Source organism: Pristis pectinata, chromosome 6 (genome assembly GCF_009764475.1).
Source record: "Pristis pectinata isolate sPriPec2 chromosome 6, sPriPec2.1.pri, whole genome shotgun sequence".
NCBI lineage: Eukaryota > Metazoa > Chordata > Chondrichthyes > Rhinopristiformes > Pristidae > Pristis > Pristis pectinata.
In genome coordinates, this window is record NC_067410.1 from 4,406,161 (window position 1) to 4,433,564 (window position 27,404).

Sequence of the window (27,404 nt, forward strand, 5' to 3'; positions counted from 1 at the left end):
ATTTGACAAGTTGAGAAGGACTAAACTCAAATCAATGCAAAAGGCCGAATTGCTTAAGATCTATATAGTACCTAGGGTCTACTTTCACCTTATTTTAACTGAAGCGTCTCAGAACATGTTGAGAGAGCTGGACTGGATGATAAAGAGGACGGTCAAAGAAATACTCCATCTCCCCCATGGTACAATCGACGGAATTTTATATTCTAGAATGAGAGATGGGGGATTGTGCATGCCCATTCCCCCATTGTAATGATTTGAATGGTTCTCCTAAATGGTTAGCTTTCCAAGAGGTGGCATATAAACTGCAAAGGTAACTTTTGCAAGTACATATGTTATTGTAATATAAAGAACTATGGCACCCAATTTACACTCAAAATCCACAACTACAATGAAATAATTATTAAGACAGCCTATTTCAGCAATATTGGCTCAGATGTTGCCCAGGACACAGAACATAGAACAGTTACAGCATGGGAAAAGGCCCTTCAGCCCACAAAGTCTGCGCCAAATTAAACTAATCCCTTCTGCCTGCACATGATCCATACCCCTCCATTCCCTGCACATTCATGTGTCTGTTTAAAAGCCTCTTGAACTGCACTTTCATAATGGTATTTGTATTGGTATTGGTTTATTATTGTCACTTGTACCGAGGTACAGTGAAAAGCTTGTCTTACAAACCGATCATACAGGTCAATTCATTACACAGTGCAGTTACATTGAGTTAGTACAGAGTGCATTGATGTAGTACAGGTAAAAACGATAACAGTACAGAGTAAAGTGTCACAGCTACAGAGAAAGTGTAGTGCAATAAGGTGTAAGGTCACAACAAGGTAGATCGTGAGGTCATAGTCCATCTCATTGTATAAGGGAACCGTTCAATAGTCTTATCACAGTGGGGTAGAAGCTGTCCTTAAGTCTGGTGGTACGTGCCCTCAGGGTCCTGTATCTTCTACCCGATGGAAGAGGAGAGAAGAGAGAATGTCCTAGGTGGGTGGGGTCTTTGATTATGCTGGCTGCTACACCAAGACAATGAGAGGTAAAGGCAGAGTCCAAGGAGGGGAGGCTGGTGTCCGTGATGCGCTGGGCTGTGTCCACAACTCTCTGCAGCTTCTTGCGGTCTTGGGCAGAGCAGATGCTTCCACCACCAGCATCCAGTAGCACATTTCAGACACCCGCCATTTTCTGTGTAAAAAACTTGCCCTGGATATCCCCTTTAAACCTTCCGCCTCTCACCTTAAATCTATGCCCTCTAGTATTCGACATTTCTACCCTGGGGATAAGATACCGGATGTCTACCCTATCTATGCCTCTCATAATTTTATAAACTTCTATCAGGTCTCCCCTCAGCCTCCGATGCTGCAGAGAAAACAACCCAAGTTTGTCCAACCTCTCCTTATAGCTCATATCCCCTAATCCGGGCAACAACCTCTTCCGCACCCTCTCCAAAGCTCCCACATCCTTCCCAAAATGTGGTGACCACAACTACATACAATACTCCAAGTGCGGCCTGACCAAAGTTTCATACAGCTGCAACACGACTTCCTGACTCTTATACTCGATGCCCCGACCAATGAAGGCAAGCATTCTTCTTTACTACCCTATCTGCTTGTGTGGCTACTTTCAGGGAGCTATGGACTTGGACCCCAAGATCCCTCTGTACATCAATGTTATTGAAGATCCTACCATTAACTGTGTACTTTCCCCTTGCCTTCAACCACCCAAAGTGCAACACCTCACAATTGCCCAGATTAAACTCCATCTGTCATTTCTGTCCATATCTGTAACTGATCTGTATTCTGCTGTATCATTTGACAGCCCTCTATCCACAACTCCCACCAATTTTTGTGTCATCTGCAAACTTACTAACCAACCCATCTACATTTTTGTCCAAGTCATTTAATATCACAAACAGTTACACACTATCTCTATTCTTCAAGCAGTGTCACACGACCCCTTCCATTAACTAAGGGGTAAGGCAGGGCCTTTGAATATTCACTTGATTAATGGCACCATCAACAGGACAGCATTCCCTCACTGCTGCATTGAAGTGTCAACATTGATTATGTGCTCCAGACTCTTCAGCGTGGGTTTATCATTGGAGATCTACAACTATCCACTTATGCCACATAACAAATCTTTGTATAAGCTGAACAGGATATTTGATGATTTGTTGGTTCTGACAGCACCAGAGCTGTTGGGATTAAATTCACACAGATATGACATACATCGTCAATGAGTGACTGCAACTGAAAAGTCAGGTGTCAAAAACCGAGCTATTTTGCTCTTGCTCCCTATTCCCTGAGCTATCACCAGCAGCAGTATTTCCAGATGTTGCAATAGCTCAATCAACTTTTATCAAAATAACAAATTATCTTTATACGGCACTTAAATCTTCTCAAGATAATACACAACAAGAGAAAAAAAACAATTTTTATACTAATCCACATAAGAAGATTAGGACAGATAAATTGGATATTGATGGATTTCCCTCTACCAGGGGTGGGGATTCTCACTGATGAATGTACTTTGTTCAATTCTGTTTACAACTCCTTAAATAAAGAAGCAATTGTCCGCTGCCCTCAGCACCTGCACAGGCTTCAGCTTATGTGACAAGTGGCAATGAGGTCTTAAAGCAAGGGGAGCTTAATTCCCGATGGCATTACTAGTCCCTCATCTATCATTATTCGGCAGGGAGTGTGGGATCACCATTGATTAGAAACTCCACTGAACCAGTCACATAATTACAAGGTGAAAAAAAAAGATGCTGGAGGAACTCAGCAGGCCAGGCAGCATCCGTGGAAGAAAACATCTACCTGGCCTGCTGAGTTCCTCCAGCATCTTGTTTTCTCATCTAGATTCCGGCATCTGCAGTTCTTTCTATCACTACATAGTTACAGGGAATGGTGGAGATGTTCAGTAGGGCAAGCAGCAACCATGGAGAGAGAAATCTGAAGGGTCATCAACCTGGATTGTTAACTCTATCTCAACAGTTGCTGCCAGACCTGGGAAATTTATTTATTATTGTCACATGTACCGAGATACAGTGAAAAACTTTGTTTTGCATGCCATCCATACTGATCATTACATTACAACCATGCATTGAGGTAGTACAAGGGAAAACAGTAACAGAATGCAGAATAAGGTGTTACAGTGCAGGGTGACAATAAGGTGCAAGGCCATAACAAGGTAGATTGTGAGGCCAAGAGTACATCTTATCGTACTAGGGGACTGTTCAATAGTCTTATAACAGCAGGGTAGAAGCTGTTCTTGAGTCTGGTGGTACCTGCTTTCAGACTTTTATATCTTCTGCCTGATGGGAGGGGGGAGAAGAGAGAATGTCCACGGTGGGTGAGGTCTTCAATTATGTCGGCTACTTTATCGAGGCAGCGAGAAGTGTAGACAGAGTCCATGGAGGGGAGGCTAGTTTCCGCGATGTGCTGAGCTGTGTCCACAACTCTCTGTAGTTTGTTGCAGTCATGGGCAGAGCAGTTGCCGTACCAAACCGTGATGCATCCACTAAGTGATGCAACCTGCTAAGTATCTCCAGCATTTTCTGTTTTTATTTCAGATTTCCAGCATCTGCAGTTTTTTGTGTTCTGACCAAATAAACATTGTGACTATGAGAGTGGATCAGAACTGGGTGTCCTCTGAAAATTGGAAGCTGAATGATGATATCTGTAATATTTATCAAATAGTAGAAGCTTATCACTCTCCATACTACCCACCTTCCTACCCCACCAAATGCCTCAGACCCCACATTGGTCCAATCAGCCACCTCAGAACTTAAGGAAGCAAGTCATCCTCAATCCCAATGGGCTAAGGGTTAACTATGAATAACTATTCTCCTTGGACTGTAATCTTATCCTGGTGGGACAGACTTTGTTCCAAACTCATCATTGTCTGGAGCTTTATATTTCTGGCAGAGCTATCAGGCCTGAGGTGAGGTTTCAAACTTTCAGGTCTTCAACAGTGGACAGGTGTATCTGAGCCACGAGAGACTGCAGATGCTGGAAATCTGGAGCCACACACAAAGGTGTTGGAGGAACTCAGCGGGTCAGGCAGCATCTATGGAGGGAAATGGACAGTCAATGTTTTGGGTCAAGACCCTTCATCAGGCTGTATTTGAGATGCTGGCAGTCCTATTATTTGCAGGTGTCTGCTTGTCCTGGGCCTTTTATCATCCTGTCCACTGCTCCTTACTGTAAAGTCTGTGAGCTTATTGCTTGCTTGCCCATCCATGTTAAAAAAGCTCGCAAAGATTTTTACCACCTCTGCCAAGAGCATCAGTGTAACCTTTCCCAGGGTTATGGAGAAATAGATGACAATAACTATTACAGCATTTTCTGCAACTTTACAGCAACACGTCCAATTATTTATAAATAATCACTACTACCTAATTTAAGCATGGGAGGAAAATCTGACTGACAGCTTCAGGAGGGTATGGCAGTAGATTTGGGACAAAGTTTCAATCTGGCAAATAAGCCATTAAATCTCCATAGAACTTTGAAAATCTGATCCAGGACTTAAAAACTTCAGAAGCAAAAAGCAGATGTCAGTACCCATAAAGTGGTTTGATCGCTGTAAAAATTTTCAAGGAAAGGAATTCTTAGTCAGTCTGTCTATAACTGGCTGTGGGTCTGGAGGCAGTTATGTTTAAAATCGCAATTATATGGCACCCTTCACAACACCTGCTTTACAGTAGAGGCAGTTGTAATGTCGAAAATCACCGTGACTTGTGCACAACAAGCTCCTACAAACATTTACTACAAGGAGGAATGTTAGATTTAAAGTTTGACTGGGATCACTCTTTAAAAATAAAAGGTTCCTGATTTAAGACAGAAATGAAACATTTTCCATTGCAGTGTTGTAATTTTTTGGAACCGTGTTTCTCAAAGAGCAAGGAAGCAGCCTTTCAGTACTTAAAGCAGTTAGATTCCCGAAAAGCAGGGGGCTGAAAGGTTACCACTAGGTGGAAATGTTGGCACTGAAAGTGTGGTGACACTTGCGGGCTGACCCAGATCATTCTACGCAAAAGATGCATTTCACTGCGTGTTTCGATGTACATGTGACTAATAAAGAAATCTAAAACTGTGGGAAACAAAGGACTGCAGATGCTGGAATCTAGATTAAAAACAACGATGCTGGAGTTCCTAAAAAAATGTGGAGTTGAGGTTACAGCTAGATCAACCATCATCTTAGTGAATGTTTGAGGGGATCGAGGGGATGAGTGTGCCTGCTCCTGATTTGTAGGTTTGGACGAACTAGGGATAACTTTCCTGGAGAACTGGGGATGAGCAATAAACATTAATTCATGATGTACATCACTAGGCATGATAAGCAGATGACTGCAAGCTCCTTAATAAATTTAACTGGCTAAATATTAGTTGGACCAGATCTACTGCCTTCAATTCCTGCCACATACTCCATCTCTTACCCTGGTATTGACCTTGGCTCATTCACAATCTTGGTGACGTTTTGACCCCCAAATGAGCTTCTAAATAAGTATACACACTGTCACTAAGATGATTTATTTTTCTCTGTTACATCTTGAAAGTCTGGATGATCTCATCTGTGCCTAAACTTTTATCCACACTTTCATTAATTCCACACTTGACAATTTAGACACAGTGCTTATCGGCCGCCGCCTTTGTAAGCTTGGTCATCCAAAACTCATAGGCTCCCTTGATTTTAAAATTCTCATTCCTGTTTTCAAATCTATTTCCTTATTTTCAAAGCCACTGCAGCCTTTGGTACATTTAGTCTCTCAACCCCAGTAGATGGAATTTGACTCAGACAAGATGCATTTTGTGAAGTTAAACATACACAGTGAATGGCAGGGCCCTGGGGACCATTGCAGAACAGAGAAACTGAGGGGTTTCCTGAAAGATTCCTGAAAGCATTAACACAGAGGCAGGTGGTGAAGGCAGCATTGGGCACACTTGTCTTTATTAATCAAGGCATTAAGTACAAGAGTTGGGATATCATGTTACAGCTGCACAAGACATTGGTGAGACCACACAGAAATATTGTGCGCAGTTCTGATTGCCGTGCTACAGGAAGGTTGTGATTAAGTTAGAGGGTGCAGAAAAGATTCACAAGGATGTTGCTAGAACTGGAGGACTTTAATTATAGGACCAGAGACAGTTTTCCCTGGAGTGAGGGAGGCCAAAGGGTGACCTTATAGGTTTACAAAATCAGGAGGGGCAATAAACAAGGTGAATGGTCACAGTGTTCTTCCAGGGGTAGGGGAGTCTAAAACTAGAGGGCATAAGTTTAAAGTGAGAGGGAAAAGATTTAAAGGAGACCTGAGGGGCAAGCTTTTTCCACAGAGAGTGGTGGGTATTTGAAACAGGCAGCCAGAGGAAATGGTAGAGGCAGGTACAATCACACTTAAAAGATATTTGGACAGATACATGGATAGGCAAAGTTTAGAGGGATACAAGCAAATGGGACGAGCATAGGAAGGCACCTTGGTCAACATGGATAAGTTGGCCCAAAGGGCCATTTCTGTGCTCTGTAACCCTTGACTATGTCTCTGACATGATCAAACCAAAATGTCACTGCTCCACCATTGATAGCCATGCTTTCAGCTACCAAGTCCATAAGCTTTGGAATTCCTTTCCTTTCTCATTTAAGGCATTCCTTAAAACTTATCAGTGACCAAGGTTCTGGCTGGATCTGTGACTCACTCAAGTTGTGTTTCATTACAATCCTGTATAATGCCCCAAGATATTTAGCTGTTTTAAAAGTGCTGTTATTGTAATATCACTAATCAGGCACAGGAATTATCATTGGTGGTACATTTGGCATAAATAGAGCAGAGCCAGAAAGTGCATTGTTTTCTTCAATCATGCTGGAGAATGTCACAAAGCACCGGTGGATCACACTGGCTAGAAAACAGCAATCTCAATAGCATGCCAAACTCTAAGCAAATTCACAAATGACAGTTTACATTATGGCTCTGACATTTATGCCTCTGTAAAACTGATCTCTATTGATCTGCAAAGCAAAGGCAGCTTTGTGTTATTAAGGTTAACCTCCAGTTTAGAAATATCTGTAACTAATTCCACTGGGTCAAGCAAAAAGCTAAATAGCTTTACCCACAATTAAGAACAATCAATAGCTGTATTTCAAAGGCACAGTCTAAAGAGGCAGCACTCACTGTGTTTTTAAATGCCTGGTCCCTTCACCATGAAAAGTGATTGAAGACAATATTATCTCTCAAGTCAAGTGCCATCGATTACCATCGACTTGCATTTCTGCAGCACCTTTGTGTAGAAGATCATCCTAAGGTGTTCCACAGGAGTGTTGTCACACCTTTTGAAACCAAGCAGGAGAGGACATTAAGACAAGTGAGCAACTACTTGGTCAATGATGCAGGCTTTAGGGAGCATTTGAAAAGGATATAGTGGTGGAGAGAATTCCAGTGTTTAATGAAGACCCAGGCTGAACTAAGGAGGCGGAAGAGGCTTGAATTGGAAGCCAGGTAAGTTTCTGAACAGGCTCAAAGGTAAACTGTTAAAAATGGTCTGAGATCAAACAAAAGTTTGCAAAAGGCATCTTTATTGGTATTCATTGTAACAAAAGTTAGAGAACGTACATCTAAATTTTAACTATACATATCAAAAAACTATAATGTGATCAGGAAAATAAGGTCACTGTAAAGTAACAACTTCAGTTAATCTGACAGGACTCTTACAAAAATACAATATACAGTGAAACTGAACAAACAGGGAAAATTCTGCCCAGCGTTTTTGGTTTTTAAAAAAATCTGTCAAAATACAGATATGTGTAAGCAAAACTGGAATTGTAAAAGGCAGGATGGTAGAAACAAAAGAGTTGGTTTGAGAGTTCAGATATTAGATGGGATAAGTTTTTGATGAGATGAAATATGGTTTTCATCTTCAAGCCATCCTGCATTGTTAAGCAATTAGTTCATCTTTGCAGTCATCCAAAAATGCTTGTCTGTTCCAAAGAGATGCCAGCAGTCTTTTCATTCTGCCAGCCTCCTCAGATTCTTCATTTTATTTTTAATTAGAACTGCTGTACAATTAACTTCCTGCGCGTGTCATGGGTGAATTTGTTAATTCTGAAGAGATCACTTTCATAGAATGCAGACATGTTGTGAATGTTGATCTGACGTGCCTAGAAACAAAGAATGAGCAAATTCAAGGTTAGCAACCCAAGGAAAGCCTTTAAGCACAAGACACCTCACAGGAGAACAGCTTCTTATGAACTGAACATTGAAATAGTGATCAGTTTTAAGCTTTAATACAACTAGTAAATGTGCAATTATGAATAACGTAGAGAACGGTGGATCAAAGGGAACAAATATAATTTGCTCCCTGCTCAACACCCTCAAAACCCACCCCAGCATGTTGAAGCACTATAATCGCTGGCCTGAAATCACATTTATAAACTATTTCATTCATGTGTGTAATGGAGACACCTTCGGCAAACTTGTACACTCATTAGATGCCCCAACTTGCTAACAAGAAAATGGACAGAGTTAATGCAGTTCCCCAAACGGGTGAAAATCGTGCAACAATCAGAAACGGATGCAGTGATCAGATCTAAATGACTGATCAGACACAGGAACTTGTAACTTTTGGAAAATCCACATAGTCCTTTCTAAATAGCATCACTGGGCCATTTTGCAACAGCCAAGGCTTCTTAGCTATACTGGGTAAAGCAAGTATTTCTTAATAAAAATGTTCTAACAAGATACCATAGAACAATACGGCACAATACAGGCCCTTCGGCCCACCATGTTGTGCCACCCTTCAAACCACACCTATGACTATCTAACCCCTTCCTCCCACATATCCCTCTAACATATTCCTCCATATGCTTATCTAACAATCTCTTGAACTTGTCCAATGTATCAGCCTCCACCACCACCCCAGGCAGTGCATTCCATGCACCAACCACTCTCTGGGTGAAAAACCTCCCTCTGACATCACCCTTGAACTTCCCACCCAATACCTTAAAGCCATGTCCTCTTGTTTTGAGCATTGGTGCCCTGGGAAAGAGGCACTGGCTGTCCACTCTATCTATTCCTCTCAATATCTTGTATACCTCTATCATGTCTCCCCTCATCCTCCTCCTCTCCAATGGGAACAGCCCTAGCTCCTTTAATCTCTCCCCATAATCCATACTCTCCAATCCAGGCAGCGTCCTGGTAAATCTCCTGTGCACCCTTTCCAACGCCTCCACATCCTTCCTATAATGAAGCGATCAGAACTGGACACAGTACTCTAAGTGTGGCCTAACCAGAGTTTTGTAAAGCTGCATCATCACTTCGCGGCTCTTAAACTCGATCCCCCGACTTATGAAAGCTAACATCCCATAAGCTTTCTTAACTACCCTATCCACCTGTGAGGCCACTTTCAGTGATCTGTGGATATGAACCCCCAGATCCCTCTGCTCCTCTACACTGCCCAGAATCTTGCCATTTACCTTGTACTCCACCTTGGAGTTTGTCCTACTAAAAGACAGTAAAAGAACATAAGATTCCCAGGTGAAGCAATTCAATTGGTTGGTTACGGTAGGGGGTAGGGTGAAGTGGTACAGGGGAAAAGAGGGCGGTGTGAAAAGGTGATCAACATTCTGGCTCAGTCTGATGTGGCAAGTATTCAATAGGTGATGAGCTTCATCAAGGCAGACCCTGTCCACTTCCCTGACACTCAGTGTCATAACCTTTAAATTGCTATCACCACCACCACCTTTGGATTCACTTTTGACAGAAATATAAATGGACCTGCCCAAGAGAAGCCTGGAGACTAGTATTTTCCAGCAAGTGATTCACCTTCCGATTCCCCAGATCCTTTCCACACATGCAAGGCAAAAGTCAAAAATATTACGTAAGTTCACCACTTGCTTAGACGAATACAGATCCACATGCTAACACATCAATACCATCCAAGACAAAGCAACCCTTTTGACTGCACCCCAATTTCCTACCCTAAACCTTCCATTCCATCTACAATGAGACTCTGGCTAGAGGGTGCACAATACACAAAAGCACTGCAGTAACTTGCCAAGGCTTCTTCAACTGCAACCCCCAAACCAGTGAGAGATGAAAGTATATAGGAACACCATCTCCAAGCTAGACAACTGGAAACTATTACTTTTCTCATCACTATCATCATTTTTGAAACTCTACTTAATAGCATTATAAGGATACATTATCCATATCAAAATTAAGGATAGACAATAAACTTCATGCTTGCAGTGATGGCTCCATCCCCTGAATGTGTTTTTAAAAAAAAAGTGAAAAATTTAAACAAACAGCAAAATAACCAGAGTTAGCACCTATTTTAAAGTAATCAAGTAATTGCAAGATACATGAAAAGTCTGATGGAAGCAGGTTCAATCATAACTTTTAGAAGGATAGGGCAACAAAATGAAACTGAATGGAGCGAGAAGTAGTTGAATAGTTCTTTAAAGTTAATATAGGTGATAAGCACAGAATGGCCTCATCGAGCCTTGACTGTGTAATTCGATGAAGAAATTTGATAATCATGCTCAATCGTCTTGAAATCATAACACACCCTTTCCCATTTTCCAATCCAATTCTTTAATCTTAAATCATATGCCTCTTCTTTTTTCACCCCCAACTGTATGACCAAATCACTGAAATAGAATTCAAGCAGTCGTCTAACTAGAACACAGTTATTTTAAGGTTGCAGACAACATTCATGTGTTGTGGTGACCTCTTGTGGCATTAGATTAAAATTTCTGCTGGTACTGGAAGCCAGTTCAACAAGCAAAATGTATTGAATCAAACTGCTGGTAGAAATCCTAATTTAGTCCTTCAACCAGTTAAGATTAGTTGTCAAAGTTATTTCAAAAACCAATGACTGCTTGAGCTATTCTTAGCCAATCCAAGTCAAAAGCTACAGAAAGTGTGGCAGGTGAGCAGATTGTCAAAACACATGTTCAAATTCTGTGAGATAGAAAGCACAACGAAGCAACATCAAATGCAATGCATCACATTACACATCAAGATGGGCCGGTACCACACTGGCCCATGACAAATCATCTTTTACTCTCTTCTGGCTTCGTCAATTTCTCTCAACAGCCTTGTTACTTTGCCCTTTACATACTCCTAGTTAAAATATGTGGGTGGGGCATCATACCCAAGTGTTCTAGAAGTGCATTCACTACCACAGACATCAAAGTTGATTTTCCCTCCTTAGGGCTCAAGGCTCTGAGTCCTATTTGCTCCCTTTGCCAAGCTTACCAACTGAACCCTCAGCAGGCACTGAAACTGGGAACTTTCTATTGTTTAAACACAAGACAAAATGCTTAGCAAAATACTGCACAAGGCAAAATACTGCACAACTTGGAAGATATGAAAACAAAACAGAAAATACCATATTACTCTGCAGGTCAGGCAGGGCTGGAGAAACAAAGAGTTAATGTTCCAGACCTTCATTAATTGAAAGGTTAAATTAAACTCAAAATGTTCATTCTGTTTCACTTGCTGCAGGCACTGCCTGCTCAGTTTGGGGATTTTTGTTTTATATTCTGCCAGTGGGCCATTTGGGAGCAATTCTGATTATATAATTCAAAAGGGACCTTACGATGATCCTCAAGATTATTCTTTTAATGAATTGGATAGCCTTACTAGAAATTATATACTTTTTTTTAATTTAGGAGGTTAAAAGAAAATTTGGTTGAAGACTACACAATTGCAATTATTTTTTCTTACCTTTTCAACCAAATCCTTTTCTGGGATTTCAATTGCGTCCTGTTGTGCTCCATACCTGTTGCGTTGATAAGTGGCCTGTTCTGCCACCAACTGCTTCAGAACAAATAGTAGCAGCTCATTATTGTCACGTTTGAATGTCAAATACCGTGAAAATGTCTGGGGAAAGAATCAGTAGGAAAATACATGTTTGTGGGTGGTTACAAATTCTCATTTCCACAAATTCAGTTTTTAAATAAGCAAAATCAAACAAGTTAAATGAACAACAAACCTACTCTCACAGCTGGCAAATAAACCATTTTTTTTTGCTTCTGGCATGAGTTTTAATCTTGCCATGATAGAATTCTCTTCTCCACAATCACCATGTAATAAATTTGGTATTTCAAATTTAACTTTTTGCAAATATGGACTCAAGCAACCAGAAATGTCCCCAGGGAGAAAGGTATCAAACACTGCATTGATCTGTCTACATTTCCACGATTCATGAAGCCATTCAGGCACCAAGGACATTAAAGAATCTGCATCCACTTGAAACGAGACATGAAGAATTCTACAGTGAAATGTTTTCCAGTAATTATTGGTTGCTTCATTTGTGCTACTAAACATCAAGCATGTACTGTACTGAATAGTTAACATTGGGGCAGAATTTTCAGATAAACCATGATCATATTAACTGATGGAGGACATAAAAGAAAGTATATAAATACAAGTCTTGTTTTTTCTAAATGTACTCAAAATGGCAGGCTTGAAGGATCTGATGGCCTCCTTCTGCTCCTAATTTCTTATGTTTCTGGGTATGCAGCATTCATGATACTCCTCCTCACAGAAAACTATTGGGTTGAATTGCACTTCTCCCAGATAGCTCCATTTTTGAGATATTTTCCATCTTTCATGCCCCTCCACCACCAACACTCATCTTCCAAAAATCATAACAGCAGTGAGTGGGAAAAGACTACCAATCCCCCTTATTTCTACCACCCCTTGCCAAATCCAATGAATCACCTTCCTCATGCTCCTCAAGACGCTAAATTTCTGTGTGTCGATGAAGCTCTCCAGCATGACCCGAATGGCCATGTTGACATCATCCTCCATCACATAGTCTCTCAGATGAATGCGGGCATGAGCCTCCGCCATGCGAATCATAGATTCAATGTGTCGCACAGTGATTGGAATACTGCCTGTGGCCTGTGAAAGAGAAACAAGACATTTCTCAGCACACAAAATAAGACATAGGGTCCCTCAACCTCTCATCCCAGTTATCACAATATCTGCATATCTTTTTGTTTTGTGCACCTAAAACTTACCCATCTCAGCTCTGAATGTGCCCGATGACTGAGCATCCCCAGATATCTGGGGTACAGAATTTCTAAAAATTTACAGGTTGAGTGAAAAGAAAATTATCCTCATCGGTCAAAATACCCAATCCTTATCATAAGCTTATGATTCATAAGCATTAAGAGTAGGCCAATATGGATCCTTGAACCAACTCCATCACAGAATGCATATAGTTGAGGGCACAGCACCATGCTCAGAGTCATCCCACCAGTTATTGGCTGCTAATAGAAAAAAGGAAATGATTCATGCTTTGACTTTGCTTTCTGTTAATTATTCAATCCTTTATCCAAGCTAAATAACCCCGAAGTCTGTGAATCGCACCCTGTGCAGTAACCTTCCACATAGCATCTTGCTCTAGAGTCCCTAGCCAGTGGAAAGATTCCAGTAACATCTACTCTACCGTGAACCAACATTGAAAAGGTTATCTGGTCATCGTCACATTCCTATTCACATAACATGGCTGATCCTGTTTCCACAACACAAGGGATTACACTTAAAGCATACTTCACTGGCTGGCATTTGATGGAGGACATGAAAGAAAGTATACAAATACAGGTCTTGCTTCTTCTTAATGTACTCAAAATTATGACACAACAAGTGAGGAATTAGAGCAAGGTAGCAAATTTGATTTAAAACTCACAGATAGAATTGTGCAGGTTTTCAGATTAGAAATGGGTTGCAGTGCCATATTAATGATGTGTGGTGCAAATGTTGCACAGAAACCATCATTCAAACCAAAGGTGTATGCTGTTATTTATTCTGCATGGGCCTCCTCCATTTACTTAATGCACACTAAAATATTCTTTTACTCCTCCACCACCACCCAACTTGAAATCACAGATGCTAGCATTATTCTGTCATAGGCTGCCAACTCAGCCCATTGAGTTTATATTTGCTCCTTGCAGAGAAATCCACTTGTTCTATTCTCCTGATCTTTCCTCACAGCTCTGCAAATTATTCTTTCCTGTGCCTTTTCAAATTTCCCTTTAAAGGTTCCAGCTGGTCCTCTTGCCACTCCCATTAGAAGCTGTTGCTCATCTCTGTGAAGTTACTCAAAGATTTAAATTCATGCCTCCTGGTCCTTGAATGATTTGCCATTGGGAACAGCTTTCCTTTACCAGCAGTTATGTTCCTGTAGCCTTCACTTCAATGTATCTGTGCGATTCACCTCAACCACTCCACATGGTAGCAAGTTCCAGAAGTTCTGGTAACAAGGCAACAGCACCAATAGGGAATGGTAAAGGTCAAATTGTTCTTTTGAGGAGAAGCCAATAAAAGGGTGAGAACCGGAGGACAGAAATAACTAAAGGCCACAATTCTCCCAAATGCAATGAATAGCTTGCATCTGGAATGCAAATGTCTTATAAGTTCGTAGGAGGCAATTCATTCATGTTGTTCAAAAAGGAAAGTAAATCAGTACTTGGAAAACAAGACCGTTGTGGGGAAAGGGAAGAGGAATGGGACTAGCTGCAATACTCTTGCAGAGTGGGCACAAACACATTAACACCACAAAATGAAGTTATGACTTTATCTAAGTTGGGCAGCAAGTCTTGGGCTGGATCATTAGATGAACTAATCTGTAAATATATAATGGGAATGGACTGAAAGAAAAAAATGAGGTGGCTTTGCCTATCTTAACCAGTCCATAAAATGGATTCCTTGCTAATCAATTTTGGAACACCTTTTAAATTACACCTAGTGTTGGAAATCACTGCATCTTTAGTTGAAACAACATTTGAGTTATTTTAGTTTGGCAAAACAGCTGAAAATCACTGCCACAGAGTGGGGAAGAGTCTGGGCAAGGATGATGGTGGGAAAAGACAAAAGCTACGTATTACTTATAAAAATATTTCTAACACTTAATGAGATCATTGCTTCTGTACGAAAGCAAGATCATGAATAGGAAAGCAAGATGATAAAATTCCTGTTGCTACACACTCACACTCAGAACCAGAGCTTTAAATAGTAGATATCAAGCAGAGATTTCAGAAGCATTGCCCAAATTTGCAAATGATACTGAAATAGAGTGAAAAGATAACTGAGGAAATGTAAATTACTCCAGATTCTAGCATCTGCAGTCTCCTGTGTCTCTAGATCAGATAGCTACTGATTAGTTATTGATTACAAGGTCAGGTGAAAAGAGGGTTTGAGAAACCAGATACGGGATAATCACCCTCAACCACTCCACATTGCAGCAAGTTCCAGAAGTTCTGGTAATAAGGCAATAACATTAATAGGAAATGGTGGTAAAGATCTTTTCTTACCATTGACTCCTTTCGGAGGTCACTGTACATCTTCGCTACTTTGTCCTGGTCCATCTGATTCAGCTTGGGGTGGACTCTCTCTTTGGCATAAATTATGTATTTCTTAAGCAGCTCCTGTGGAATTGGATCCACACCATAGTTGTTTGGCAGGCCAGTTTCTTCTGGTTCTTCACTCGCACTCTCTTTGTTGCTCGGGTGGTTTTTGATGTGACTGGCCACAACAAAACGTGCCAATAATTCATCCTGTGCGTGACAGATGACAAGTATACAACCAATCATTAGGTGACAAAGTAGCCAAAAAAAAAAAGGCTCATCAAAACTGGATAAAGAAGAACAGAACATTATGTTGGTGGTACAAAGCAAGAAATTATGCCGTGCCAAAAACAGCATTTTAGAACTCCTCATATACATCTTCAAACACCTCCATCACTTAAGTTCCCCTGGCCTCAAAACTCCTCAATACCCCAGCCTAATTTCATCCACTCCATCAGAGCAGAGATGACTTCAGTTGTCTTTGCCCCTAGCTTTGGAATCCCTTCTCTCTCAAACTACCTACTTCCTTAATGCATCACTTCAAACCTCTTTAACCAAGCTTCTGCTCTAATATCTCCCATAATCTTATCAGATAAGAGCTCTTGAAAGACATTGGGGTATTTAATTATATTAAAAAAAGGCACTATAATAAGACACCTTCAACAAACAAGCAGAACTATTAAACCTCTCTACTCCTAGTGGGATGATCCACATCATCAGCAAGGAAGCAAGTGCAACAGAAAGAACACCTAGTGTTTTGTTTGTAACCATACGACTTTGATCGATTTGAACTTCATTACCCACTTGTTTTGACTTTTGTGTCTAATTACATGCAGTGAAAAATCTTTCAGATCAGATAAATGCTAAACTAACTTTTGCTTCTCTGCTCATAGCTGTTGCCTCCCCCTGACCGCACTGAAATTCCACATCACTGAAGGGGCATTCCACATCTGTAAATTGCATGAAGTGCAGAATACAAATCTAATTTTATGGTTATGTCCCATTGCCCTTAAACATATCAAACAATGGAAAACATTCTCTACTAACCCCATTAAATACTTTCAATTTCTAAAATAAAATCTTATATGTTGGAAAGAATGCACGATGGAAATAGTATAGGTTGACACAGAATTAGACTTGTCAGCTGGAAAACTGAGGGAAAGCAACACTCACACAAGGCCAATATATACTGCATTTATAGCTCTGCACAGATCAGGAAAATTGTAAAATTGGAAGTGCGATGATATGGCTAGACAAAAAAAATCTATTCATACCTGAACAGCATCAATTGTGTCTCTAACAACACACAGAATATCAAATCTGGACACAATGGGCTCTGAAAGGTCCACATTCTCTGCAAATGTCAATGAGGGATCATACCGACCACCTGAATAAAACAAAATAATACCCTCAAGATCATTCCAGACAAGTTCTTGCTGTGGTGGTTGTCAAACACAATGAATGTCAGCTGGGAACATTTATGGTCCCTTCCAGCTTTAGGATCTAGATTAAAAAACACCAATCTAACACTGACAAGGGTTGCAGTGCTAGAGGTCAGCTGCTGTCTCAAAAGGGATCCCATTACACTGATTTAGGTGAAGCAAAAAGATCCCACTGCAGTTATTCAAAGCAAAATTCTACAATACCCTGACTAGGATTTCTCGACAGCCACAATCACACCATCAATCTAAACTACCAAATTTTGGTCACTAACCTCACTACCACAAAGGATTTAGCTCTGCATAATGTGGCTGCCACTACTAAAATAAAAATAATCACACTGTACCTTTAAGTCCACCAATTGGGGCAAATCAAAACATTAAGATAAACAGATTGATAACATTCAAACCTTGTTCCTGGAACCTTCATCAAGTACACCATTAGGTAGTAACCTGCACCAGTAATTACAACATCTAGGTGCAATTTTAACTGTTAAACCACAGAAAAGTCAAAGCAATTTGGCAGAATTTTCAAACATGTTTGCCTGATTTATACTTTGATTGAAATCATCCAATTTATATCAACATGAAATTATTATTCCAAATGTTTACTAAAAATGGCAATATACCGAATAAAGCCAAATTGTATAACTGCATACAATTCTATAATAACAATTTACCCACAAGATAATGCCTGAAAGAGCAATGAGCAAACTGATCAGCTTGGGGCAGTATAATACTAAAGGGTTAAAACTTTGGCCAGGATACAAGTCCATCAAATAAAACAAAAACAAAACCATGCTGGAGAAACTCGGGCAACATCTGTGGAGAAAAAAATAAATAATGTTTAGGATTAAATGACTTTTCATCAAAATTGCTGCAGTGGTGACATTTCCTGTTTTTGTCACCAGTGGCCATTCTTTTCTTCCACAGTTTCAGTACTAGTTCTACTATCAAAGGGAAATTGAATTGAATAAATTTGAAAAACCTAATGAACAGGAAGGTGAACAATCTATAGCAAAACACATACATACAGAACAGTTGACATTTGTAATAAATTATGCTCAAATGCAAGCACCAAAATATTTTCTCAGTTCCTTATGACAAACATTACATTCCACATCCACTTTTTAAGATCACATTCCACTTTCTTGCCACAGTTTAAGTTCTAGATCCTACATCTCAGAATAGATTGCACAGATGTGTTACTGAATTATTCCCACCTATAGGGTTGGCAGCAGCAATTATTGTGCATCTGGCCTGCAGAGAGGTCACAATACCAGCCTTAGAGATGGAGATGCTCTGCTGTTCCATAGCCTCATGAATACTGGTCCTGTCCTGTTCGTTCATCTGAGGGGAAGAAAAAGGAAGTGTCATTCAAACATTCTTCCGTGTCTATTGGGTAACGAGGAATAAATTCCCAGTTTGGAGAGTCAGGCAACAATTGGAATGCTACAATGCAAACAGTAATCTGCTAATGCTCTGAAGGAAAGAGAAAGAATGGGGTGAGAAGCCACATACAAGTGCTTTGGAGCAACCCCTAGTGAAAGAAGTTTCTTCACGCTTCATGCCATTCTGAGGGTGGGCATTTATTGTCCATCTCTGGTTGTAGTCTGCTCAGTAGTTGTGCCTCCTATTGTTGCATCTAAATGGCTTCCCAGATCACTTCTAAGTTATAGTCATTGACATTGGCACCGGCATCATATAAAGGCCACACAAAATAAGAATCACAAATTTCCCTTTTCAGAGATATCCTGGAACCAGCATTCATAAACATATCGTAGGACAACAACCTTATTCCCTTCCAGGGATTTTTCAATTGGAATTCAAATTTTATAATTGACAAAATGGAATTTGAACTCCCATTTGAGATTACTGTTAATACAATTGTTAGTCCACTATACTAAAAAGGTGTAATTAACAGACAGGATTGGATTTGACCACACAAAAAAATTACAAAAATTAGGTGCTTGGAACACGCTATCAGGGGAAGTGGTGAAAACCAATAAAATAGCAACATTTAAGAGGCATTTAGACAGGTTCATAAACAGGTAGGGAATGGAGGGATATAGATCACATGCAAGTACATGGGTTTAGTTTAATTTAATATCAAGGTAGGCACAGATGTTATGGGCTGAAGGGCATGTTCCTGTGTTGTACTGTTCTATGTTAGAGTGGTGAAAACAAAGACTTATACTTGGCACATTGCTCACAGCCTGTAATGCACTTCTGAAGTGCAGCAAATGTTGTAACATAAAGCAGTCAGTTAGCATGTGGCAAGCTCTCATAAGTAACACAAACTTTTCTGACAGTCACTGAAACATGCCATTTTACCAACACTTCAAAAATGAACACATCCTCAGCACGGCACAGAATCATTAGTTTGAAATTTTGCTCTGTAGTCTCTGGCATGGTCCATCAGTTCAGTCTTCTGGTTCAGAGAGTGTGACCAACTAAGCCATGGTTGATATTGGTAGATGGTTGGGTATACTATCATAACATGAACCAGCAACCCCCCCCACCCCCCACAACGACTTGTAATAAAAGGAAGAAAGAAGAATGATGCGAAGCTTTTACTGACCTTGTCAAACTCATCTATGAGACAGACTCCTCTATCTGCTAACACCAGAGCTCCAGCCTCCAAAGTCCATTCTCTGCTCACTGGGTTCCTCTGTACATAGGCAGTAAGACCAACAGCAGAAGCACCTTGACCAGTGGTGAAGACTGCTCGACTGGAGACCTTCTCAACGTACTTCAGGAACTGTGATTTCGCTGTGCCAGGGTCACCACACATAAGGACATTGATGTCTCCACGCACTTTGTGCTTCCCACCTGAAATCCAAGCAAAGAAAACAAAAGGGGAGGCAGACAGTGACATACACAAACAGAAAAGAGACACCTGTTAATTCATTAATCATTACTTGTGGGAAATTTAAGACTTGGTGTTACAAATTTGACAGTCACTACTAAATCTAGACACCAAAATTAAAAACACTGGATGCAAAGTGGTATCCATATCACCTGAAATCTACAATTACAAGAATATTTAAGAGTCAGGGAGAGATCAGATTCACCAACACACCATTCTAGATAAGGAACCAAGCATCCCAATCAGTAACAATGCCTACTGCTGGAGAAAAGGTGAAAACACAAGTGCTAAATAAAATTAGGGAGGAATTGCAATGCTGAAGATTGTTTTAACGAAAGGGGTAGTTAATAGAATGTGGGACAAAGGGTTTAGTCAAAATGGTGGGGTTTTAAGGAGGCTTGTGTGTTGGCAGAGCTGGTGGGGGTGGGGGGAAGAAAAGAGAAACATTACAAGTGAAAAGCAAAACATAAAGTGCAAGATCCAGGCAGCTCAAGCCACAGGTCAATTACCACTATGAAGGGTTATTTTGTTGAGTCAGTTCCCCTACCTGGATTTTTGGCTTCACCTCCAAACAGTGCCAATGCAAGCCCTCTTTTTATGTCCTCATGACCATATATAGAAGGTGCAATGCTGGCAAATATCTGGGTACAAGATAAACATACATTAGCATCATCAACAGGCCCAAATGAATAAATTAGTTAAAACAAGAGCCTAGCTAACATAACCTACAAACCTATTTGCCACAGCCTCTAGTTAGGATCCAGTGATATGACAGCCAGTCTTTTATAAAGTGTCCATTTTTCCCATTCTCAAAAACTTGGAAGATTTAATTCCCCAAAAGGTGTCCAAATTTATAGCTCACAAATACGACTGAAGTGAGGGTTGAGAGAATTAAATATTTTAGCATCCAGACTGACTATCTACATTGAATGAATTCGACATATTATGCACAAGGAGCACCCATTCCAATTCTAAGGAGCAAAGAAGATGCTTGTGCACAAATCTGTGGTTGCTATACACCTGCTACTGCATAGTCCTGTCCTACCCAAGTTCCGATTCAATGACAAGCAGACACAAGATAACCAGGCTCTGTAGAAAGACTTAGCTCACACACACGTGGACAAATCCACACTGAACACCGACATACACAATTACTGAAGTGGACAAATATTGTCCACTTCCTCTTTTTCAATGCCTTCCCTTAATTCCACTTATCCTCCCTAACTCAACCTTCCATTCTTCCAGCTCCCCTCTTATCCCAGGCCCTTCAGTCCTCAGCCTAGGCAGACTGGGCTAACAATTTGCTAACATTGCAGGCTCCCCCAAAGAACAGTTATTCAGACTACACTCCTGAAGCCATTAGAAGTCCCCTGTAACTAAGAGATCATCCATAGATTTATTGCACTTTGGCACAAATATTCCTATTCAAACAAAAACTGCAAGTAAACTCAAAGAAAAGCAACAAGACGGTACTAAGGGAATTATTGGGTCACGCCAGTTCCAGTTTTTAGAAAAGAAAATAAGCTCACATCAAGGTGAATGGCAAGGTTGGAGAATGAATTTTGGACAGCGATCCTCAGAAATGGACCAGCTGTTAATTTGAAAATTGGTGAGATCCAACTGTTCCGATCATCCACTTGAAACAGATGCTCAACTCTCTGAATATGTTAACCTGAGTTTAACAGCTGTTAAATCCTGGGGTGAATTTGATAAATGGAGTTAGTTTTTGCCATGTCTTTAGTGAGTGCTGGTTGCACCACTGTGAAGAAAGGAGACGACTAAAGGAAAGCTTGATGAAATGATGTGGAGCCAAAGGACTAGCCCTTATACAACATGACAGACCTCTGATGGCTTAGCTTCCACCAGGTTAAGCATCAAAGGCCTGGCAAAATTTCCAGGGCCCCCAACTAACAAGCTGCATCATGCAGCCTGACAGGTTGATGATTGAGAGTCCAATTTTCAGACAGCCTCAGCCATGAACCAATTAACAGTGATTTCTGCCAATAAATCAACACCTCACCCACAATATAGATGCAAGAAAAAATGAAACACATTGATGAGTTTGTGTACACAAATGTGTTAATGAATAGTTCCTTTGTGCTTGGGCAGAAAGTACAATGGCACATACAAACCAAGCTTAACACTTCACCTGGAATTTTGCTTCTGTAGCCTTTCAATAATGCACTCACACTTACCCGTTCTCCAATTCGCTCGTCCTTGGAGAGACCCACAATAGCCTTGATGTCTTCATCTGTAAGCTCACCAACTGCTACTTTATTATCCTTCTTTGTGACATGATTTGCCATGATTACTGTGGCAAAGACTGGGAATCCATTGGCTGTATTGAGGGAACCGTCGTAATTATTGTGATAAATACCAGTGAGTTCCTGAAGAAAAGGACAGGGTAAACGCAAAATAGTTATCTGGTAAGAACAGCTGTTAACTAAACTATTATCCTCCAACCATTAACATATTAAACCATATCAGCTTTATACAGTCACACAGTAATGCAGTACAGGCTCAAGTGACTTTCTTCAAGTTTTTGAATAAAGGGCAAGTACTTTTCCCATCCAATGCTGGAGAACATTTAAAAACGTTCACCAAATGTATTCAATAAAAAAAGTGCTAAAAACTTACAATTTCATCACCTGGTTTACAGCTGTCCACCAAGTCTGCCAGAAGGATTGCATCTTTTGAGCGTGGCAGCCTCCCAGCTGCAACCTTGCCGGGGCTTTCCTGAATGGTAATCCTTTGGTAATTCTGGTACACAGTCTGAAGGAAAAAACAAGGAATGATTGGAAACAGAATGTTGACATTTCACAGTATAATTCAAAGAGTAAGGATGGATTTATAGCTGATTCATGCTAAATTAATGTATTTTAATAGCAGCTTGAGTAGGAAGTTAGTGATAAAACACTGTCCCCATATCTGAAGCAAATATGATCTGCACATCTTGATAGCTCCCTTCTCTACTGATCATCCTTCCACATTTGCAAGCATTTAAAGAAACTTTCTAATTAGTTCTGTTATGTTAATACAGCAAAAAACATTGCCAAGTGACCCAACAGAAACCTATTACACATTTGATAAGATGAACATTGATGTGCTTAATTTGAGGTGTACTTCAAAACAATGGCTCACATGCACTGGAGTTACTTATAAATTAAATAACATTAAGGAGAAATAACTTTACACATTAATGGACAAACAGTTTAGATTGCCCACTTGGTCCAAATGCCAACATTCTGTCCTCTTTCATCTAACCCAAAGAAACCTTTATACTTTTCCCACATTTATTGAGCTTCCTCTTGCATAGCTCAATGCTACGTGCCTCAGCTCTAACTTCCGTTAACAAATTCCACCTCGTAACCATATTATGTCTCATGGTTAGAAAGTAGAACTTGCTACCATGAGGGAGTACTTAACATTTGTTAAAGGGAAGCTAGATAAGCACACATGGAACAAAGTAGGTTATGTCAGCACTAGAAGTAGCAGGGAAAGAGGCTTGTGTGGATTGTACAATTTAGGTCTAATGATCCTTATTAGTGCAATAAATGTTATTACTTTTTAAATCAAAAGATAGCATGATCAAAACATCATTCCACTTTTGTATCAGTGGTGATGAACAGTAATCCAAAAAAATAGGAAACATGGCTGTAAATACCAGATTGAATTGTCCTATGGACCAGTTTTACAAACCTCCTCCATGTTGATTTCAAATGGTCCCACAGATTGACACTCAGGACAAGAGCCTGGTTTTACTTCCTGGTTCTGCGACTGAAAGAACGGTCCTAGGATGAAGTTACACTTGTTACAGTTGTATTTGACCATGCTGAGCTGTGGCAAGACTCCAGTACAACTGGTGACTACTCCACTTGTCCGGATCAGCTGATTCAAGTGAAGCTGTCTGTAATGAAAACAAAGCAGGAATTTGAATGGCATATGTTGATAAGGTTTTTTTTTAAAAAGAAATCATTTCTGGGATCTAGGTGCAGCTGGCAAGCCAGCACCTTAAGTCTCCTATAAACCTTCTCCATCTCATCTTAAAGCTGTGCCCTCTAGTATTTGACATTTCCACCCTGGGAAAAAAAATGACCGTTTACACTTTCATAATTGTATATTATCAGATCACCCTTTCGCCTCCGACACTCCAGAGAAATCATTTCAAGTTTGTCCAGCCTCTCCTTATGGCTAATACTTTCAAATCCAGGCAACATCCTGGTGAAGCTTTTCTGCACTTTCTCCAAAGCCTCCACATCCTTCCCGTAATATGAAGACCAGAATGGTACACAATACTCCAATTATGGCCCAACCTAAATTTTATACAGCTGCAACATAACTTTCCTACCTTTATAGTCAACAGCCCAACCAATGAAGGCAAGCATGCCATGAGCCTTCTTTACCACCCTATCCACTTACATTTCCACTTTCTGGGATGTATGGTTTTACATCCAAGATCCCTTTGTACATCAATGCTTCTAATGGTCCGACCATTTACTGTATACGTTCCTCTTGCTTTTGACCTCCCAAAGTGCAACACCTCACATTTGTCCAGACCTGCCATTTCTCCATCCATATTTCCTTTATATCCTGCTGTATCCTTTGACAACCTCCCTCACTATCCACAACTGCATTATATTATTTTTGAATTCTGCAAAGTTAGTAATCAGCCCATCTACATCTCCATCCCAATCATTTATCACAAACAGAGGTCCCAGCAATGAACCCTGCAGAACACCACTGGTGACAGATCTCCAGTCAGAATAACTCTGCTCTATCACTACCCTCTGTCTTCTACAGCCAAGCCAATTTTGAATCCGATTTACCAAGTCACTTCTGAGCCACCACCTTCTTCTGAAGATGCTCTGAAAGTGCTGCTGGGCAGAGTGTGCCAGGATTTAGATCCAGCAATGCTGAAGAAGCAGGGATATGTTTCCAAATCAGGATGATGTGACTTGGAGGGGAACAGGCAGACTGTGCTATCCCACACATCTGCTTCTCTTGGACTTCTTGTGGTACAGCTCATCAGCCAGTGAGGTGCTATTCAAATAAGTGGGCAAGTAAAATGCATTTTGCAGATGGTATACACTGCAGCCACTGTGCACCCAGGGTGGAGAGAATGAATGTTTGGAGTGGTTGATGGGATGTCAATCAAATGGGACACTTTGTTCTGGGGTTGAGCTTTGAGTTGTTGGAGCTGTAATCATCCAATCAAATGTAAGTATTTAATCACACTCCAAACTTGTGTATTCTGGATGGTGGAAATGTTTTGAGGTGTCAGGTGACAAGTCACACACTGCAAGATATCCTGCCTCTGACCTGAATTTGTAGCTATGGCACTTAATTATGTAGCTGTGTGGTCAAGTTTCTGGTCAATGGTGATCCCCAGGATGTTGATGTTGAGGTACTCAGCAACAGTAATGTCACAGCATGTTAAGGGTGGGTGGCTACATTACCTCTAGATGGTGATGGCCATTGTCTGGCACTTGTGACACAGATGTTAATATGTATCAGCTCAAGCTCAAATACTGTCTAGGTCTTGCTGCATACAAGCGTGGACTGTTTCATTAGCTGAGAAGTTGTGAATGGAATTAAACATTGTGCACTAATTATCAAATATCCCCATTTCTGACCATAGGATGGAGGAAGGTAATTGACAGAGCAGTTGAAGATAGTTGGGAGAAGGACACTGCCCAGAAGAACTTCTGCAGCGATATCCCGAGGCTGGGATGATTGACCTCCAACAACCATCTTCCTTTATGGGAGATGAGACTCCAACTGCCCGAGTGTTTCCCCATCAGTACTCATTAACTTCAGTTTTACTAGGGTATCATGAATGCATACTTCGTCATAAGATGCATTGACGTCAAGGACAGTAACTCTCACCTTACCTTTGGCATTCAGCTCTGGTCCATGATTAGGCACAGGCTGTGATGAGTGGGAGCTAAGTAGTCACAGCAAAACAGGGTACCCATGAGCAAGTTATTGGTGAGTAAATGTCACTTGATAGAACTGTTGACAACAGCTTCCATCACATTGCTCATAATTGTGAACAGATTGACTGGACAGTAATTAGCTGGATTGAATTTGTCAAAAATTTGTTCTCAAGTCTAAAGCTGAAAATGGCAAGATCAAAATACACATCCCAAACCAAAGTGCTGGTAAGTGCACCACAAACACTAAAAATTAATTAAATAAAATAAGAAAATGCTGAACACACTCAGGTCAGGCAGTATACAGTTGAGGTTTTGGGTGCAGCACCCTTCATCAGTTTCCAGCATGTTCTTATTTTATTTCAGATTTGCAGCACGTGCAGTTTTTATTTTGTTCTCCCCCACCTGTAAAAATCCACATCAACACAAACACACAGCTACTATTTAAACCCCTGTTCACTTAATGCTCAAGGCACTGGAGGGAAGCAACTCACATTTTAAACAAGTCTCAAGTGAAAGGTCAAAAAAATTAAGTACAAAATTGCAAGTCAGAATCAAAAATAAGATGGAGTGAGAAATAGGTTGTTCTGCTGACCAAGTAATTAACTTTACACAATATGAAGTTGATGACTTAAACTGCAGAGATTGAATAGAATCATTATAGTACAGGCCATTCAGTCTACCAAGCCCATTACAGCTCCCAGCAGAGTAACCCCTTCTGTCCCATTCCCCACCCCACTCTTTTCCCAGAGCCCTGCAAATCATTTTTCCTCATGTACCCACCCAATCCCCTTTCAAAAGATATTCCAAAACACTGTAAGAACATGTAGTTTCAGATCATAATTACTCAAGTTGTTCCTCATATTCCTCTTCTTTTATCCAAAATTTTAAATGTGTCCCTATTCCATGAACCATCAATCGATGGAAACAACTTCCTATGTACTGATCCAAATCAGTCATTATTTTGCAAGCCTCTATCTTCAACTTTTTGCTCCAAGAACAACCCCAGCTTCTCCATTCTAGCCTTGCAGTTGAAACACTGCATCTCCAGAACCACTCCAGTAATTGCTATACACAAACACCAATTTTACCTGCCCCATCATGCAGAACAAGTGGCAGTAATTTGGCTCAATGTTCCAAAATCAGCTCCAAATCAGTTAGGCATTTAGTAGTGCCAGATCAGTATTGTTTTGAGAACACCATACAAATAGGACAACAAAACTAAATCAGCAAATTATTTAAATACACAAGTACACTTTTAGCAAAAAAACATTGAAGTTACTGCACCTCAGTGATCGAAGTTCCTCTACCAGAGGCAGGCTGGAAATCCTGACGTGGATTTCCTTGGCGATCCGGTTGTACTTTGGATACATGGAGAGTACGACCTCTTTGGCTGCTTCATCAAAGATCTTTAGCATTTCTGCCGGGGCCTCAGGTAGAAAGTAAGCCAGCACATGCTCTCTAGCAGCCAGGTCTTCATAATTAACCACCAGGCTCTCTCTGTTTTCTAGAATCAGGAACAGAAATTCCCTGACTACTGGCATCAATAACCAAAAGGCTGTAACACGTATTAGGAGAATCTCACTAGATGTACGTGATTCTCTAGCAGTTAGCACTGGAATAGGGTAGTTCTTGCATCCAGGGTTCCAGCAAAAATGGTTTTGTTTGTTGCAAAATTAATTATTTCATCAGTGAAGAATTATTTAATAGTCCTTCTTAATAAATGCATAACTAAATATTCCACTATTAGCATTTCCCAACAGCATGCAGTAGTTTAATAATTCACATGGCAGAAAGGTACTGAACTTTTCTCAGGAT

The 27,404-nt window shown here is 40.5% G+C and overlaps 1 protein-coding gene across 1 annotated transcript in view; it reads right to left on the reverse strand.

Moving 5' to 3' along the window:
- Nucleotides 1-7,546: 7,546 nt before the first annotated feature.
- mcm2 (minichromosome maintenance complex component 2) overlaps nt 7,547-27,404 on the reverse strand; it is a 28,548-nt gene continuing 8,690 nt past the window's right edge. The window contains exons 6-17 of the mRNA XM_052017885.1: nt 26,874-27,093; nt 23,353-23,560; nt 22,291-22,425; nt 21,849-22,040; nt 20,201-20,294; nt 19,366-19,616; nt 18,008-18,134; nt 16,620-16,732; nt 15,313-15,555; nt 12,716-12,898; nt 11,717-11,872; nt 7,547-8,145 (exon numbers count right to left, since the gene is read on the reverse strand). Coding sequence (XP_051873845.1) covers nt 8,035-8,145; nt 11,717-11,872; nt 12,716-12,898; nt 15,313-15,555; nt 16,620-16,732; nt 18,008-18,134; nt 19,366-19,616; nt 20,201-20,294; nt 21,849-22,040; nt 22,291-22,425; nt 23,353-23,560; nt 26,874-27,093 — 2,033 coding nt within the window. The 3' untranslated portion in view covers nt 7,547-8,034. The remainder of the gene's footprint in view (nt 8,146-11,716; nt 11,873-12,715; nt 12,899-15,312; nt 15,556-16,619; nt 16,733-18,007; nt 18,135-19,365; nt 19,617-20,200; nt 20,295-21,848; nt 22,041-22,290; nt 22,426-23,352; nt 23,561-26,873; nt 27,094-27,404) is intronic.